This window comes from Pecten maximus, chromosome 6, assembly GCF_902652985.1.
Source record: "Pecten maximus chromosome 6, xPecMax1.1, whole genome shotgun sequence".
NCBI classification, from domain to species: Eukaryota; Metazoa; Mollusca; class Bivalvia; order Pectinida; family Pectinidae; genus Pecten; species Pecten maximus.
Window position 1 is genome coordinate 44,983,492 of NC_047020.1, and position 16,552 is coordinate 45,000,043.

Genomic DNA, 16,552 nt, shown 5'->3' on the forward strand with positions numbered 1-16,552 from the left:
CGTACTGATGGATGGTCGTCGTCAGACAGATACATAGGCCGGTATAAAGACGACGGACGGACGGATGATAACTGATGAATGGTCGTCATCAGACAGATACACAGGCCGGGTATAAAAACGGTTCATTATCACTTAGCCAACATTCTGAAATTTACCTGTACTACCTGACCAACGTGTCAAAATTTACACCTGAGTGAGTTTCAGCTAGTCTGTTCTTACTTTTCATGAAAGAAAATATGAAAATGACAAGTTGAATATGACTTATGTGATAAAGATTTAAATGAATTTATGTAGGATACTTATCATAATAAATCTTAGATATTTGCGGTAAATACTTAAACTATACCCAATTTTATTTAATCGAGATATATTATGAAAAGTTAGCTTCATATCTTATTTCAAGTTTAAATTGTAATTTTAATGATAGATGTATTAATAAGTACAATTGTCTTTAATCGCTGTTACTTGAATGTGTGTGTACGAATTTATTTATTACATAAAAAATTACGAAAAGAAACCAATTTAAATCTATTCCGTTCGTAACAGTTCTTATAAAATTATCTCAAACTGGCAGTGGGTGTGTTTCTTCATGAAATAAAACAATGCTGTTGTGAAGAAGTTTGTGCTATTCCAACTACCATTGATGAGGTGATGTTAGTGAGATGACACCAAAAATGTCTATATACACAATGTAATGTCAGGCCTAAAACTACACAATTTAAATTATATACCCTCTGTTGTACTTTTTTCCAAAACTTTCCTTTTTGCCTTGTTAATCCCTTAAGAAGGGAACACATGTTAAAGACTAAGGCGTATGGCTCACTTATTTTTTTTTTTTTTTTTACTTTTCATTACATGTTTAATATGTGGTTGGTTATGCCATGCCAATGTTTGGGTTTTTAAAACGTATACTTGCAGGCCATATACAAACATTTCTGTTGCGTGATATTCATGTCTCTGATTATATCAAAATTAAACTATCATGGTCTATCTTGCTTCCAAATGTGTACACAATTCAATTTTGCTAGTCTGGAATGTAGACGTAAATTCATATAGTTTAAATGTTTATTCAAATCTGTATATAGCCTGCTTGGTTGAACTTTGTAGTTATTTCACAGAAGAAATTCACTTTTTAGTTTCATATCGGTTTTTTAAGGTTGAGAAGCTCAACTCTATTGTGTCCCTGTAAATGCTGGATTAATGTAAGATAATGTAGTGTCCAAATTAACTACCTTGGGCATGTTACCGACAGTCTTTCTTGAAAGATTTAAGTTGGACTCTGAGATTTTTTTTTAGAATTAGTTTTTTTTACTGTTCATAACATGATTAAATATTCTTAGATTATATATATTTAGGACGTCAATTCTATTTTACACGTGTATGCTCTTCATATACCGAATTTGTTCTTACTATGCATTTTATTTTATCTTATGATGTTTTTTTATCAATTTGTTATCAATTCTGTAATTGAACCCGACGGACGGACGGACGAACGATAACTGATGGATGGTCGTCGTCAGACAGATACATAGGCCGGGTATACATTCGTAAGTAGATATCGCGGAAGAACATATATACCCTCATCTTTGCGGATTGTACGGAGTTGTAAAACGTCATGTTAAATATTAAATTATCTGATCAGATCGTAATTTATCAATATTTATGTAGTCAATATCCACAGACAGATGAAAATACAGTAATTACATTATTTGAGAGTTTCTGTTATTTGTTGCGTTTACGAAAGTGCTGATATTATAAATAGGTGAAAACGGAGGTATCTACCCGACGGAGGTCCGTTTGAGACCTGTCAAGTTACAGATAGACACTTATCTAATCAACAAAGCATGACAGGTCGGCCGAGGACCTATCGTTTATAATAATGGAACGGTTCGAGACGAGATTCATTGGTTGTTAGAATGTGCTAGATCTACCAGTAAAGGGACGTTTTATTTAGCAGGTAATTTCTATTTGAGAATAAATGTAATTAAATTCTAATCATTAATGAATACGAATGATACTCACAGACACGAATTGTGTACAATTATCGGATTTATATTTCCACTGTTTGATATCCATAATAAGTTTATAAATGGATCTATTTCATCAACTGTGAACCATTATTGTAGGTATATAATGTTGATTCTCTATTTTTGAACAGAGAATGGATATTAACTGATAAACTGGTTAATTTGTTTTCATGTGAACCGACTCGACGTGTCCTTGTCAAACCGTTAGTCCCGACACGTGACATACCCGACAAATCCTGGTCTAAACCGTTAGTCCTGACACGTGACATACACGACAAATCCTGGTCTAAACCGTTAGTCCTGACACGTGACATACACGACAAATCCTGGTCTAAACCCTTAGTCCTGACACGTGACATGGCATAGCCGTATGATATTCTTTTGGCCCCGGATATGACGCGACAGGTGGCGTTACTGGTCAAGATGAAGTATGTGATTGGTCAATGTAGCGGTAAATGCAAAATGCAAATATGCAGTTAAAAACAAAAAAAGGTCAGATTGAATGTAGGCTGAACAAGTGAATGTATTTTTTTCAAATGACACGTTAAACTTATATTTCTAATTGGAATGCAGTCTTATTATCACCAAAAATGATTCAAACTGATTAGTCATCATTGCTGAAACGCATTAATTCGTTAATTTATTTCACCAGCAGTTTTACATTATAACCACTACATTATAACCACAAGAATTAAAACTATGCCGTTTATCTTTTTTTGAAGATATTTCTTGTTTTTAAGTAAAACTTGATAAAGTAACGTCACATGTATTTCGGTAACATTGTCATGCATAAAAGCTATATAGTTTCTCCATCCCCGGTCAATATTATAGCAACAGTAATGACTACATTGTCATCTTCTATACTTGTCACTGCTCTGTAGGTAGGTCATAGGGCATACAAAGTGCTGTCCCCGTTCCATGATGGTAAGAGGCGACTTAATTTCGGATCATATCTTTTCTTTTCTGTCGACTTTCTTCTTCCTAATGTCTCTTGACAATGACTTTTGGCCTTTCCCTGGTGGAGACAAACCAGAGTCTGTACTGATGGTACATGTACACTTTTCGGGTAGGGCGACTGGTATATCCGTTGTCAGTATAATGTGTTCGGATGGGCTGTCTTGCCGGATGTCTTTGGCAGAATAATTATTTCAATGATGTAGTGTTCTTGCGCAGTGTCCTCAATAGAACTTTGATTTCTATTAGTTATTTTCTAATAAAGGATCTAAATTTATATATACGGGTATAGCATTATATAGATATGTGTAATTAAATGTGACATAATATTAAATGACCAATTAGATCTAAACGTTAGCTCTGTAATTATACAAACTTTCCTGGTTGATCGAGTACTTATCCAGTCTATAAGTACAGAAGGGTGTGTAACGAATCTCAATAGCGTAACATATTACACAATATATCACACTTTCTTTTTTACTCCAGCTTTTAGACAATGTGTGGGATAGTTTCCACTTACCACATACATATACAACCAACTAATTTATCTGCATAGTGCCCGCTCCGGAAAATTGAGGCCTATTCCATAATATTTATTTTTTTCCGTTTATTAATTAGAAACACTTTTTTTTTTATCAAATCTTATGTTTCTGCATTGTAAATAGGACTTTCCTAAATATAAATACCGAGATGACAAAATATATATAACATTTACACTGGTATAGTTTACAATAAACTGATTTCAACCAAGTTATCGATCTACATGCAGACATATAACGTGAATTATGTAATGATGAACACAACGCTATAAGACAGAAATAATCGACGTCCATTTGGCTAGACCTAATTACCAAATACAACTCATAGGGAAAATAAAATATTTATCTGATTTAGAAAAACACAAAAGATGTTAATCGGCTGTTTATGTAAAATGCGGATGATCGTATGGCCCAGAATACAAAACCCGAATTCGCTGGTGTACAATGTAGGGAAAATGACGTTCACTGAAAGAACGTCGTGACCTCTTATTTGAGGGGATATGCCCCCTACGTGTTCTAGTGCCAATTTTCTGGTACATGTATAATAAAATAAAGAACAATTACTAATTGTGATGGGAAACATTTACAGAAGTCCCCCAAATGACCCCACAGTCGTACCGCTGTTTTCGCCATCCCTAAAAACCACTGACAACTAATTTTCAATAAAATCGAATAATATTGAAATTGCGACAAATCTGAGCCTAGTAAATGTCGACTATCTTATTAAAATGTGAAAGTGAGGTTACGAGAGTGACCGGTGTCCCATGATGTATCTAGATACCAAATTTCAGCAAAATCTGACAATATCTGAAGAAGAAGAACATTTTCGCGTAGTTGTATTGTTAACTTATTATCCACGTGTTTGTCACCAGGGACAACTTAATGGGGTCATTATTAGTTATTAGCAGTTATTCGTTCCCCAATCGCACTATGTCTGGATATTTTGGTATTTTCGGATTTAGCTTGAAGCTACTTGCCGCTGCCGAGGGGGCTACGTCATTAACAGGATCCAAAAAATGGTACATTTACAACTGTGTCAGACACACAAAGAAAATCTCTTTGCCTAGCTTTAAAAAACTTTCTATCTTTTGACCAGTACCTGCCGCTTTCTTCGTTTTCAAATTATGTCTACGTGTTTACTTTCTCAATACTCGGTATTCTAATAAGAAATACAATAACAATGACAATCAAAGCTACGCCCCTGAAAAGGATGTCAAAAAGATGGAATGAAACACTACTTCATTTATCGAACTGTCGACCACAGACTTCATCAATACAGAACCTGTTTTCCAGGTCGGAATCATTTAAGGCGAATATTGGAAAAATCATGACTAGTTTTACACTCATGTATAAGAACAATAATACATAAAGTCTATTTACATTCCACCGAAGTGGTATAATGTTCTGTTGTTGATGTGAGGTTGAGTTTGGGGACTCGCTTACATGGCAACAAATATCAACGGACACACAAAAATACGTCGTCTCGTGTATAAAGGGAGTTTGAGTTTCAAATTATCTCCCCTTAGACCGTATGACTTTACTGTTACAAGCTATACATGTAATCTCATACAACCATACACCATACACACAGCTATAATTTGATACTACATTTTTGTACATGTATTATATTTTATTGATATGGAGGCTACCAGCCTGCGCCTATAACTTATCCTAATAAATAAATCATAATAAATGTCCAAAACTCACACTTCAGATGCAATTAATACAAATGTACACTGTAAACTGTGGGATTAAGGTTACACCAAAAGGGGTGGCACCATAGCTGCCACCCTTTTCGGTGCAACTTAACACCAATTTTTCAGTTTACACCAACGATGTAAACTAAAGAAATTAGTGTTAAGTTACACCAAAAAAAAAAAAGGTTGCTGCTGTGGTGCCACCCTATTTGGTGTAACGGTATAAACTGAAATATTGGTGTAAAATTGCACCGAAAAAGGTGGCATCTGTGGTGCCACCCTTTTTGGTATAACCTTAACCTCGGAACGAGTGTTAGATTAAATCTTTTATGGTGTAATCTTCAACTTATCTTATTCTCCAACTAGCATTTTCTTCATCCGTAACCAGTGTAACCTTCATCCGTAACCAGTGTAACTTTCATCCGTATTCAGTGTAACCTTCATCCAAAACTAGTGTAACCTTCATCCATAACTAGTGTAACCTTCATCCGTAACCAGTGTAACCTTCATCTGTAACAAGTGTAATGGATCACCCATAACCAGTGTAATCTCCGTCCGTTACCAGTGTAACCTTCATCCGTAACTAGTGTAACCTTCATCCGTAACCAGTGGAACCTTCATCTGTAACAAGTGTAAAGATCCCCCATAACCAGTGTAATCTTCGTCCGTTACCAGTGTAACCTTCATCCGTAACTAGTGTAACCTTCATCCTTAACCAGTGGAACCTTCATCTGTAACAAGTGTAAAGATCACACATAACCAGTGTAATCTTCGTCCGTTACCAGTGTAACCTTCATCCGTAACAAGTGTAACCTTCATCCGTAACTAGTGTAACCTTCATCCTTAACCAGTGGAACCTTCATCCGTAACAAGTGTAACCTTCATCCGAAACAAGTGTAAATTCACCCATAACCAGTGTAACCTTTATCTGTAACTAGTGGAACCTTCATCCTTAACCAGTGTAACCTTCATCCAAAACTAGTGTAACCTTCATCCATAACTAGTGTAACCTTCATCCGTAACCAGTGTAACCTTCATCTGTAACAAGTGTAATGGATCACCCATAACCAGTGTAATATCCGTCCGTTACCAGTGTAACCTTCATCCGTAACTAGTGTAACCTTCATCCGTAACCAGTGCAACCTTCATCTGTAACAAGTGTAAAGATCCCCCATAACCAGTGTAATCTTCGTCCGTTACCAGTGTAACCTTCATCCGTAACTAGTGTAACCTTCATCCTTAACCAGTGGAACCTTCATCTGTAACAAGTGTAAAGATCACACATAACCAGTGTAATCTTCGTCCGTTACCAGTGTAACCTTCATCCGTAACAAGTGTAACCTTCATCCGTAACTAGTGTAACCTTCATCCTTAACCAGTGGAACCTTCATCCGTAACAAGTGTAACCTTCATCCGAAACAAGTGTAAATTCACCCATAACCAGTGTAACCTTTATCTGTAACTAGTGGAACCTTCATCCTTAACCAGTGTAACATTCATCCGTAACCAGTGTAACCTTCATCCGTTACCAGTGTAACCTTCATCCTTAACCAGTGGAACCTTCATCCATAACAAGTGTAACCTTCATCCGTAACTAGTGTAACCTTCATCCTTAGCCAGTGGAACCTTCATCCGTAACAAGTGTAACCTTCATCCGGAACAAGTGTAAATTCACCCATAACCAGTGTAACCTTTATCTGTAACTAGTGGAACCTTCATCCTTAACCAGTGTAACATTCATCCGTAACCAGTGTAACCTTCATCCGTTACCAGTGTAACCTTCATCCTTAACCAGTGGAACCTTCATCCATAACACGTGTAACCTTCATCCGTAACCAGTGTAACCTCCATCCGTAACAAGTGTTACCTTCATCGGTAACTAGTGTAACCTTCATCCGTAACAAGTGTTACCTTCATCCGTAACTAGTGCAACCTTCATCCTTAACCAGTGGAACCTTTATCTGTAACAAGTGTAAATTCACCCACAACCAGTGTAATATTCATCCGTTACCAGTGGAACCTTCATCCGTAACCAGTGTAACCTTAATCCGTAACCAGTGTAACCTTCATCCGTAACTAGTGTAACCTTAATCCGTAACCAGTGTAACCTTCATCCGTAACTAGTGTAACCTTCATCCGTAACTAGTGTAACCTTCATCCATAACAAGTGTAAATTCACCCATAACCAGTGTAACCTTTATCTGTAACTAGTGTTTCATTCATCCCTAACCAGTGGTACCCATATATCGAACCAGTGTTAGCTTGATCTGTAACCAGTGCCACTATCCTCCTATATCAGTGAAAGTATCTGTATTGTTATAATGTTGACCAGTGCTGTTTTATCTTACTCAAGAATCCAGTTAATTCTCGTTAACCACTTCTCTTCTGTATTTTAAAAAACTGTTGCTTATCAACTGATTTTGACAACTCTTTTCTGTTTTTCAGGACCTGCGTGAATTAAAGACAAATCTTTTCTCTTGAATTTAACTGAATACCCTAGCATGTATATATCGTTATTTAACTAACATGTCAGTGCTCATTAACTTGTGGTCAAGTGTAAACAAGAGGAAATGTCAAACAAAAAAGTTGTATTCTTAACAAAAACAAAACTTGACAGTACATGTATATAAATCTACTGAAGCATCAACGAAATGGTCAACTAAAAGAGGCTTTCCAATTTTAATCCATACCTATTAAAATTTCTATCATGCAATCCATATGTATACATATTGTTTTAATTTTCAAAAAAAACAAAACAAAAAAACAAAAAACAAAAAACAAAACATGTTCTTTGTAGCACAAATTTTAAATGACCTTTCAACTGAAAAACGAATTCAGAATTGATTAACATTCTGATAATGGAAGCAAAAAAAGGAAAAACAAAAATAACAAAAGTTACTAAATATTTAGTACTACTCACGTAATGGATTAGAATAACTAAAAGGTTTCCAAGTTATATTGCATTCTAAAATACATTTTAAACTTTAATTAATATAAGATCCGATACAATTTCCAATATTAAAGCAAGGCATGGCATACTATCACATATATAAAACAAATCACTGGGACCTTGTACCCTGACAAAGGTAACTCTGATCATGATCTGTCTAGCAAAATAATAGGTACAGACAATGCAATAAAGATTTTCTTATTCATAAGCATAAATTACATGTACATCTTACCTAAACATACAATGTAGAACTGACAAAATCAGCTGTTTGCTACATTGTTTTTTTATCTTGATTTTGGATGATCAAAAATGAAAACAAAAATATGTGACACACATAACAAGAGACCACAGACAGAGGGATCTTGGCGCCCACGATTGATCTTCATTTTGTAGAAGTTGGTTCTTTTTTCACTCTTAATGTATTCATTTTATTATACCTTTTATAAAATCTGCGTGTTCATTTTAAGAAATAGCACTTAAATATGAAATTTAAGAATGATTCTTGGAGTACTTGTTGAAAAAAAGCAATAAAAAAATATTATTGACAAATTCAAGATGCCTAGCTATCTGTAGACCATATTGAATTTTGGATCTGTCAAAAAATGGTCCATATATGTACACAGCTACGAATTAAGGGGAACTTGCATATGTATGGCATTTTAGAAAGAGCAATTAAGAAGAGAGAAAAAAGCGATCATCAGGAATGTTCAAAGACAGAAAGATGGATGATTGAACACAGACCTAGAGTGATTTGAATAGTAGATCATCAAATGGTTGGCTAAAGATATAAACTTGTCAATACCTCATTCATATCTTGTTGAATGTTATGGCATGAGAACAGCTTAAAAAAATGTTCAATCAGGCTTGATAAAAACTCTTGTCTTATATTCTTTTGGATTTACATATATATATAAATCCACCACAAAAAAGTAATACTCTTTCAACTTAGCTCACATCACAAAAACATTAAAATCAATATAAAACAAGAAAAGCTGAAATATGAAATCTTAATGTCTGCCCAGACTTGACCATTCAACCATTGGTAGTTTCCATTCAAATTGTAATGAAATTTAATACCATATTCAAGATAATTATGTATACATATATATATACATCAACTACATCATGTATCATTAAAATTCATGGGTTTACTGTACTGGAGACGGATTTTACACAAGTGTTTAACACTTGTTTCCGAATCCAGTTCATCCCTAAGTATGTTTGCTGTATTGAATGTAAAGGATGTATATTGAAAGAAATAAAGTTTATACTAAAATAAGTATGTACCCATCTGCTATTTAGAATCAGTTTACCCATTAAAGGGTCATAAGGAAGACAAAAGAGACTTGCTTTAATTCTAACAAGAGCACGGATACTGCAAGATGAGGCATGTTATGCTCGTGGGGCCAAATTAGAAGTGTACTGAGATTATAAATACACCTGAAGTGTGAGTCCGAGTGTAGTTGGCGAATCCTTCCTATATAAAATCTGGGAATTTCTGCGCAATATGGAAGGTGCGCATAATAGATAGGAAGGAATTCAGACTATCGGTCTTCCAACACTATAAGTAACGGTCAGATAGCCAGAACCCTTCGGACTACTGAAGTACAACCAAGTGAAATAAAATTCTTAACAATATAAGACTATAGCTTTCCACACGAATAACAAGTAATATAACAGTAAACATTTTCTAATGGTCATAATTAAAGTAAATATGATTTGTTCAGGAAAACATAAAGTTGTCAAATGTGAAATGACAAATGTCATAATGATTATAAAGAAATTTGAAGGAAAACTGTAGGAGGACATCTCAGGACAAACAAAAGTTTACGACGGACGAACGGACTATGCCATACCATAATATGTCCTATCAAAATTTTGACGGGCGTATACAAACAATCTGTTGTAGACCTGTATCATGTACATAGCTGGGTAGACTGATCAGATGATTATGTTAATTAAGCTTTGTCCAACCACACAACATAACGGTTAAAGTATGTTCAACCCTACAACAATATTATGCACAGGTATTTAAAAAATTTATCTGAAAATATGCATGTATATTTGAAGCAAATTTACCACGTGCACAGTCAAAATTGTTGTGTTTTTCTATCAAAGAGTCAGAGACCGCCATGTTGCCATTAAAGATTTTTTATTGACTACCCATAATGCCTTGCGTGGCATAGTTTAATAACACAATAAAATGATCCGGATGCAGTCCGGAATTACAACTGTTCATTACAACATTCCTCCACCCTGGCTTTGTTTATTCCACATTTCAATGTGTCATTACCAGAATTACTGTTCATTGTCACACTGTCTATTTGACTAGAATTACAAATTATAAAGTCCACTTTTAACAGTAAACAATTAAAAAATCCGGAAAACATTGAACACAATTATCATTGATCATATCTGTGATAAAGGACCTTAGGTCCTGTAGTTACACTGGGGATTATTATGCTCCGAGCACAAGTGTAACTATGCCCTAACTCAATATTTCACAAAACTATCGAACTTCTTTGGAGTTCCTGCATGTCTCTTTGGATTAATTCGCCGGATGGGAGTGTTCACCGTGGATTTCACAGACGTTAGATTCACTGGTGGTCTGTTCTACCGGTACATCACTGCTAGAAGTAGGTGGAATAGTTTCCCTGGGCACTACATGATTATGTGTCGAGCGAGATTGGGTAACAGTAGGTTCGCTCTCGATGATGTTCGGTTGGATGTTAGAGTCTCTCAGCTGATCAAGATGACGTCGCCAAAATACTCATGGAGCAACCTCGACACGATACGATACAGGACCTGTCTGAGAACTGATTGTTCCAGATGTCCAGGATGGTTTGCTCGATCGATAGTCTCTGATCGCGACTGTCTGTCCCGATGCGAATGCTCGTTGAGTTCCATGCCTTTTCTCAACCATTTTACCTGAGAATCTTCAACATGGCGTTGTAAATTGGGTTTCAGTAAGTCCATTCTAGTACACAAATTACGGCCCATGAAAAGTTTGGCTTGCGTTTCATTGGTCGTTGTGTGTGGTGCATTTCTATATGCCATTAAGGAATTTGACAGTTTCTTGTTAATTGAACCAGAGTCCTTGGCGCTGGAACGCATTGCCATTTTGAATGATTGCACGTCTTTCTGCAAGCCATTTGTAGCGGGATGATATGGCGCTGATGTAATATGCCGAATACCGTTGGATTTTAGAAAGTTCCGAAATTCCACTGAGACAAATTGAGGACTATTATCGCTAACGATCTGTCTCGCGGATTCCATTCCTGGAAAAAATGGTGCGTAGGACCTCGATGGTTTTCTCAGAAGTGGTTGTCTTCATCTGGACAACCTCTGGCCACTTCGAGTTGGCGTCTACCATTAAAAAAAAACATTGATCAACAACTCTAAGACCGGATTGACCGTAACTTTGAAATCTCCACCAAGACGGATTTTCCCAGATTTCTTGACCACTGGCACGATAGGAGTCGCCCACTCACTATAGTTTACCTTGGCTAAGATACCATTCGTCGCAACATTATCAGTCTCGGCTTCGACCTTTGGACGAATAGCATATGGTACAGGTCTTGGCTTACAAAATGTCGGTGTTGCGTCATCCTTCAGGTTAAGCTTGGCCCTGAACCCCTTGACAGTTCCTAGGTCATCTCCAAATACATCCTTGTATTTGTCCAAAATTGTCTGTAGTTGATCAGGTGTTTTGGTGTGTTCCGCAATATCACCCGTCTCGCGATGTTTTTCCTCGCGCCTTACTGACACAGATTTGATAGAAGGCCAGTCCAATGTAATACTTTTCAGCCACTCGCGTCCGAATAGCATTGGTCCACCTTTTTTTGTACGACATACATAGGTAAACTTTTACATTGGTCATTGTACTCATCTTCATATCCGCTGTTATGTATGTATCCGTTACTATCCGTGGTCATTATCCTGATGTTAGTACGTTCCTATAACAGAACCGCATGGTTCCGGTTTGTGTACTGCGCATGTTTGTAATGTTGTGACCCGCCATTAAAATGTTCCAAGCAGTGGTGCGTTGTCCTGGTAGTTTATAAGTAAAAGAACCAATACAAACACAACAGTGGCGACGAGGATCGACGTAAACTATCATCGGAACAACACCTGAAACAGAAAAACTGCAAGGTATGGCTGTAAGACACGGAAATATCGAGGAATTCGATATAAATTCTCAGAATTGGGACGAGTACATCGAACGTTTAGAACATTATTTTGTGGCTAACACTGTGGATGATGATGCTATAAAGCGTTCCATATTACTGACTGTTTGTGGCAGTAAGACATACGGACTTATTCGGAATGTAGTGAGTCCTGAAAAACCCAGTGATAAAACGTAAGATGAACTGAAAACGGCTATTGGCACACACCTTAAACCCAAACCGTTGGTCATAGCGGAAAGGTTCAAATTCCACCAACGTAAACAGAGGGAAGGAGAAACGGTGAGTCAATTCTTAGCTGAACTTCGTAAATTAAGCGAACATTGTAATTTTGAAGGCTTTCTTAACGATGCAATACGTGATATATTCGTGTGTGGATTATCCTCCACTGCAACACAGCGTAAATTACTCTCAGATTCTGATCTCACATTGGAAAGAGCCATGGACATTGCAATTAGTATGGAGATGGCTGACAGCGAATCTCGTAAACTTAAGGAAACAGTGTTTGATGATGGTAAGAATGCGGAAAGGACACACAAAGTGTTTACACAATGCTTTCGTTGTGGTAAGAACAATCACAATGCAGACAATTGTTACTACAAAAACAGCAAATGTCACAAATGTCACGAAAACGGACATCTGAGTAAAATGTGTCATGTCAACAAATCGCGACAGAATGTAAACAAACCGCGATCACATCAAAGTACTGAAAGTACTGGTGGTACTACAGGAAACAAAAAGGGACATAAAATGAAGAAAAAAGTCCTAAGGTCAACTTTGTGGATTCTGACATGGATTCTTCTGGTGTCCAGGATACTGAACAACAGTACTCATGGCCTCTATTCTCAATCAATTCTGGTGGTCATAAAGAAATAAACATTGATTTGTTAATTGACAACAAACAACAGAAAATGGAATTAGATACTGGCGCTTCAGTTTCGTTGATGTCGGAAAAGGAGTACAAACAGAAGTATGATGGAAAACTTAACAAGTCATCAACAGTGTTAAGAACATACACCGGTCAGCTTTTACCAGTTGTCGGAGAAAAATCTGTTACTGTACAGTATGGAGACCAACATCTATCGCTACCATTACTTGTTGTCAAAGCTGATGGACCAGCATTGCTGGGTAGGAACTGGTTAAGTCAATTAAAACTTAATTGGCAGTCCATCAAGTACACCATCCATGATAACTTGGAGAAGGAAATCTTCCAGAAATACAAGGTTTTCAATGAAGAGCTTGGTACTGTGAAAGGTGTAACTGCGACACTTCGATTGAAAGATAACTGTACACCAAAGTTTTTCAAACCAAGGCCCGTGCCTTTTGCTCTAAAGGACAAGATTGGTGAAGAGCTTGAACGCTTGGAAAAGGCCGGTATTCTCAGAAAAGTGGAGAGTTCTGATTGGGGCACTCCTATTGTACCAGTGTTGAAGCCTGATGGATCTGTGAGGATATGTGGGGACTATAAAGTCACTATCAATCCCTACTTGGATGTTCCAGAATATCCTTTACCCACAAGTGAAGAGTTGTTTGCAAAGTTGAATGGTGGTGAACAGTTCTCAAAACTTGATTTGACTAGTGTGTATCAACAAGTACTCTTAGACGAGGAGTCGCGAAACCTTGTAACCATAAACACACACCAAGGTTTGTACCAGTATACGCGTCTTCCATTTGGAGTTGCGGCTGCACCAGCTATTTTTCAACGCACAATGGATCAAGTCCTGCAAGGAATTGAAGGTGTCGGATGCATATTAGATGATATTCTAATTACGGGGAAATCTGACGTGGAACACCGTCACAATCTTCATACGACACTACAGCGACTTGAAAATTTCGGTATACGACTACGGAAAGACAAATGTTTTTTCCTTCGCGATGAAGTAGAATATTTCGCGTTCAAAGTCAACAAAGAAGGTATCCACCCTTCACCGAGAAAAGTGGAAGCCATTTTGAAATTGGCTGATCCTCAGAATAAGCGTGAACTTCAATCTTGGCTCGGTATTGTGAATTATTACCGGAAATTCATTCCCAACATGGCGACTGTCCTTGAGCCTCTTACTCATTTGCTTGCCAATGATGTTGAATGGCAATGGAGCCCAACATGTGCGAATGCGTGGGAGACTATCAAGAAACTTTTGGTTTCATCTGAAGTTATGGTACATTATGACCAAAAGAAACCATTGACGTTAGCTGTCGATGCTTCATCATATGGACTTGGAGCTGTTATCTCGCACACCATTGGGTCGAACGACAAACCCATAGCGTATGTTTCGCGCACCTTGACATCTGCGGAAAGGAATTATTCGCAGATAGAAAAAGAAGCGTTAGCGATTATCTTTGGAATTCAACGGTTTCACCAGTATCTGTACGGGCGACGTTTTACCCTATTGACGGACCATAAACCGCTGACAACTATATTGGGACCAAAGAAGGGCATTCCGGTTTTGGCCGCGTCTCGATTGCAAAGATGGGCGATACAGTTATCCGCGTACCAGTTCGACATAAAGTTTCGTTCAACGGATAAAAACGGAAATGCTGATGTGTTATCACGTTTTCCTATGAAAGAGGAGGAAAGTGGAGTTGACGACAACTATGTGTTCTATGAGGAAGCTCAGTTAGTGAACAAAATGCAAGTTAACAGCTTACCTGTTACTGCTACGCGTATCGTTGCGGCAACAAAAGGAGATACAACTTTGGCACGCGTAATGGAATTTACCCGAAGTGGATGGCCAAATGTGGAAATGGGAGATGAACTTAAACCATATCACCGAATTCGTGATGAACTGACCATGGAGGAAGGATGCTTACTCCGAGGAGTACGAGTAATCATTCCGAACCAATATCAAAGTGAAATATTAGATGAACTGCATAGCAACCATCCAGGAATTGTTAGAATGAAATCCCTGGCTCGGTTACATGCATGGTGGCCAAACATGGATGTGGATATTGAACGGAAAGTGTCGGGCTGTGAGGCATGTCAGAAAGTACTACCAAATGCACCGAAATCTCCTGCAAACCCTTGGAGATGGCCGTCGGCACCATGGAACCGTATTCATATTGATTTTGCTGGACCATTTATGAGTGAAATGTTCATGGTAGTGGTCGATGCACATTCAAAGTGGTTAGATGTGATACGCATGTCTTCCACGACCACAGCCAGTACTATCAACGCGTTGAGGTTTCTATTCGCGTCGTATGGTTTACCCAAAGAACTAGTTTCAGATAATGGACCGCAATTTACTGCAGCAGAGTTTGCCACATTCTTGAAAGAAAATGGAGTACGTCATATACTTTCTGCACCTTATCACCCCAGCTCAAACGGCGAGGCAGAGAGAGCTGTACGTACATTCAAGCAAGCTATGAAATCCCTGGTTCAGTCAGATAGTAGTCTGAACCAGAAACTTGCTTCGTTTTTGTTGTCGTACCGTACAACACCACACAGTCTCACCAAGACTCCACCCAGTGAACTATTCTTGGGAAGGAAGTTGAGGACCAGGTTGGATATAATGCGTCCGGATCTTTCTGGGAAAATTCAACAAAAGACTACACCAACAGAGTCAAAAACACGATTGTTCGAAATTGGTGACATTGTCATTACTCGCGACTACCGTGGAAACCCACGGAAACCTTCATGGATCAAAGGTATTGTTATCCGCAAGCTAGGACCAATGACATATACCATTCAGGTGGACAACCTGATATGGAAAAGACATGTGGATCAAATACGTACATGTGATCCAGCTTGTAACTTTGAACCAAGAGAGCAAGCAGTTCCAGACACTCAAAATTCTCTGGGCAGTCTCCCAGGTATCTTACCTAATCCAACCATTGGTACTCAGAGGATTCCTTCAGCGGATTGTCCAATTCGGATTCAAACCAGTGAAGTAGCTACTACTACACCAGAGACTGATCAGACTGATCAGACTGATCCATCGACCAATGTGACACATGAACATCGCTATCCGCGTCGTGATATAATCAAACCATCGCGTCTGATTGAAAACTGTTAAATTTAAAGCAGTGTACATGTGTTTAGTTCAGTGTTTATTGTGTTAAAGATTCATGTTGATTTTTTGGACATTGAACTTACGAACTTTAATTTGTTTAATTTTAACAAACATGTGAGCTAAGAAAGCTGTAATTAATTACAGGTTATTATGGATAAGGGAAAACCTTTCTTGAACGGGGTTTGATGATCGGG

General features: G+C 37.6%; 1 protein-coding gene across 1 annotated transcript; it reads left to right on the forward strand.

Annotated features, from left to right (window-relative positions):
- Nucleotides 1–13,295: 13,295 nt before the first annotated feature.
- LOC117330209 (uncharacterized protein K02A2.6-like) lies at nt 13,296–16,361 on the forward strand. The gene has a single exon (XM_033888431.1). The coding sequence runs from the start codon at nt 13,296–13,298 to the stop codon at nt 16,359–16,361; it is 3,066 nt and encodes a 1,021-aa protein (XP_033744322.1).
- The last annotated feature ends 191 nt before the right edge of the window (nt 16,362–16,552 follow it).

Bases quoted from the DNA above. Each gene is read 5' to 3' on its own strand.
- LOC117330209 (XM_033888431.1), top strand. From the start codon at position 13,296: ATGTCGGAAAAGGAGTACAAACAGAAGTATGATGGAAAACTTAACAAG.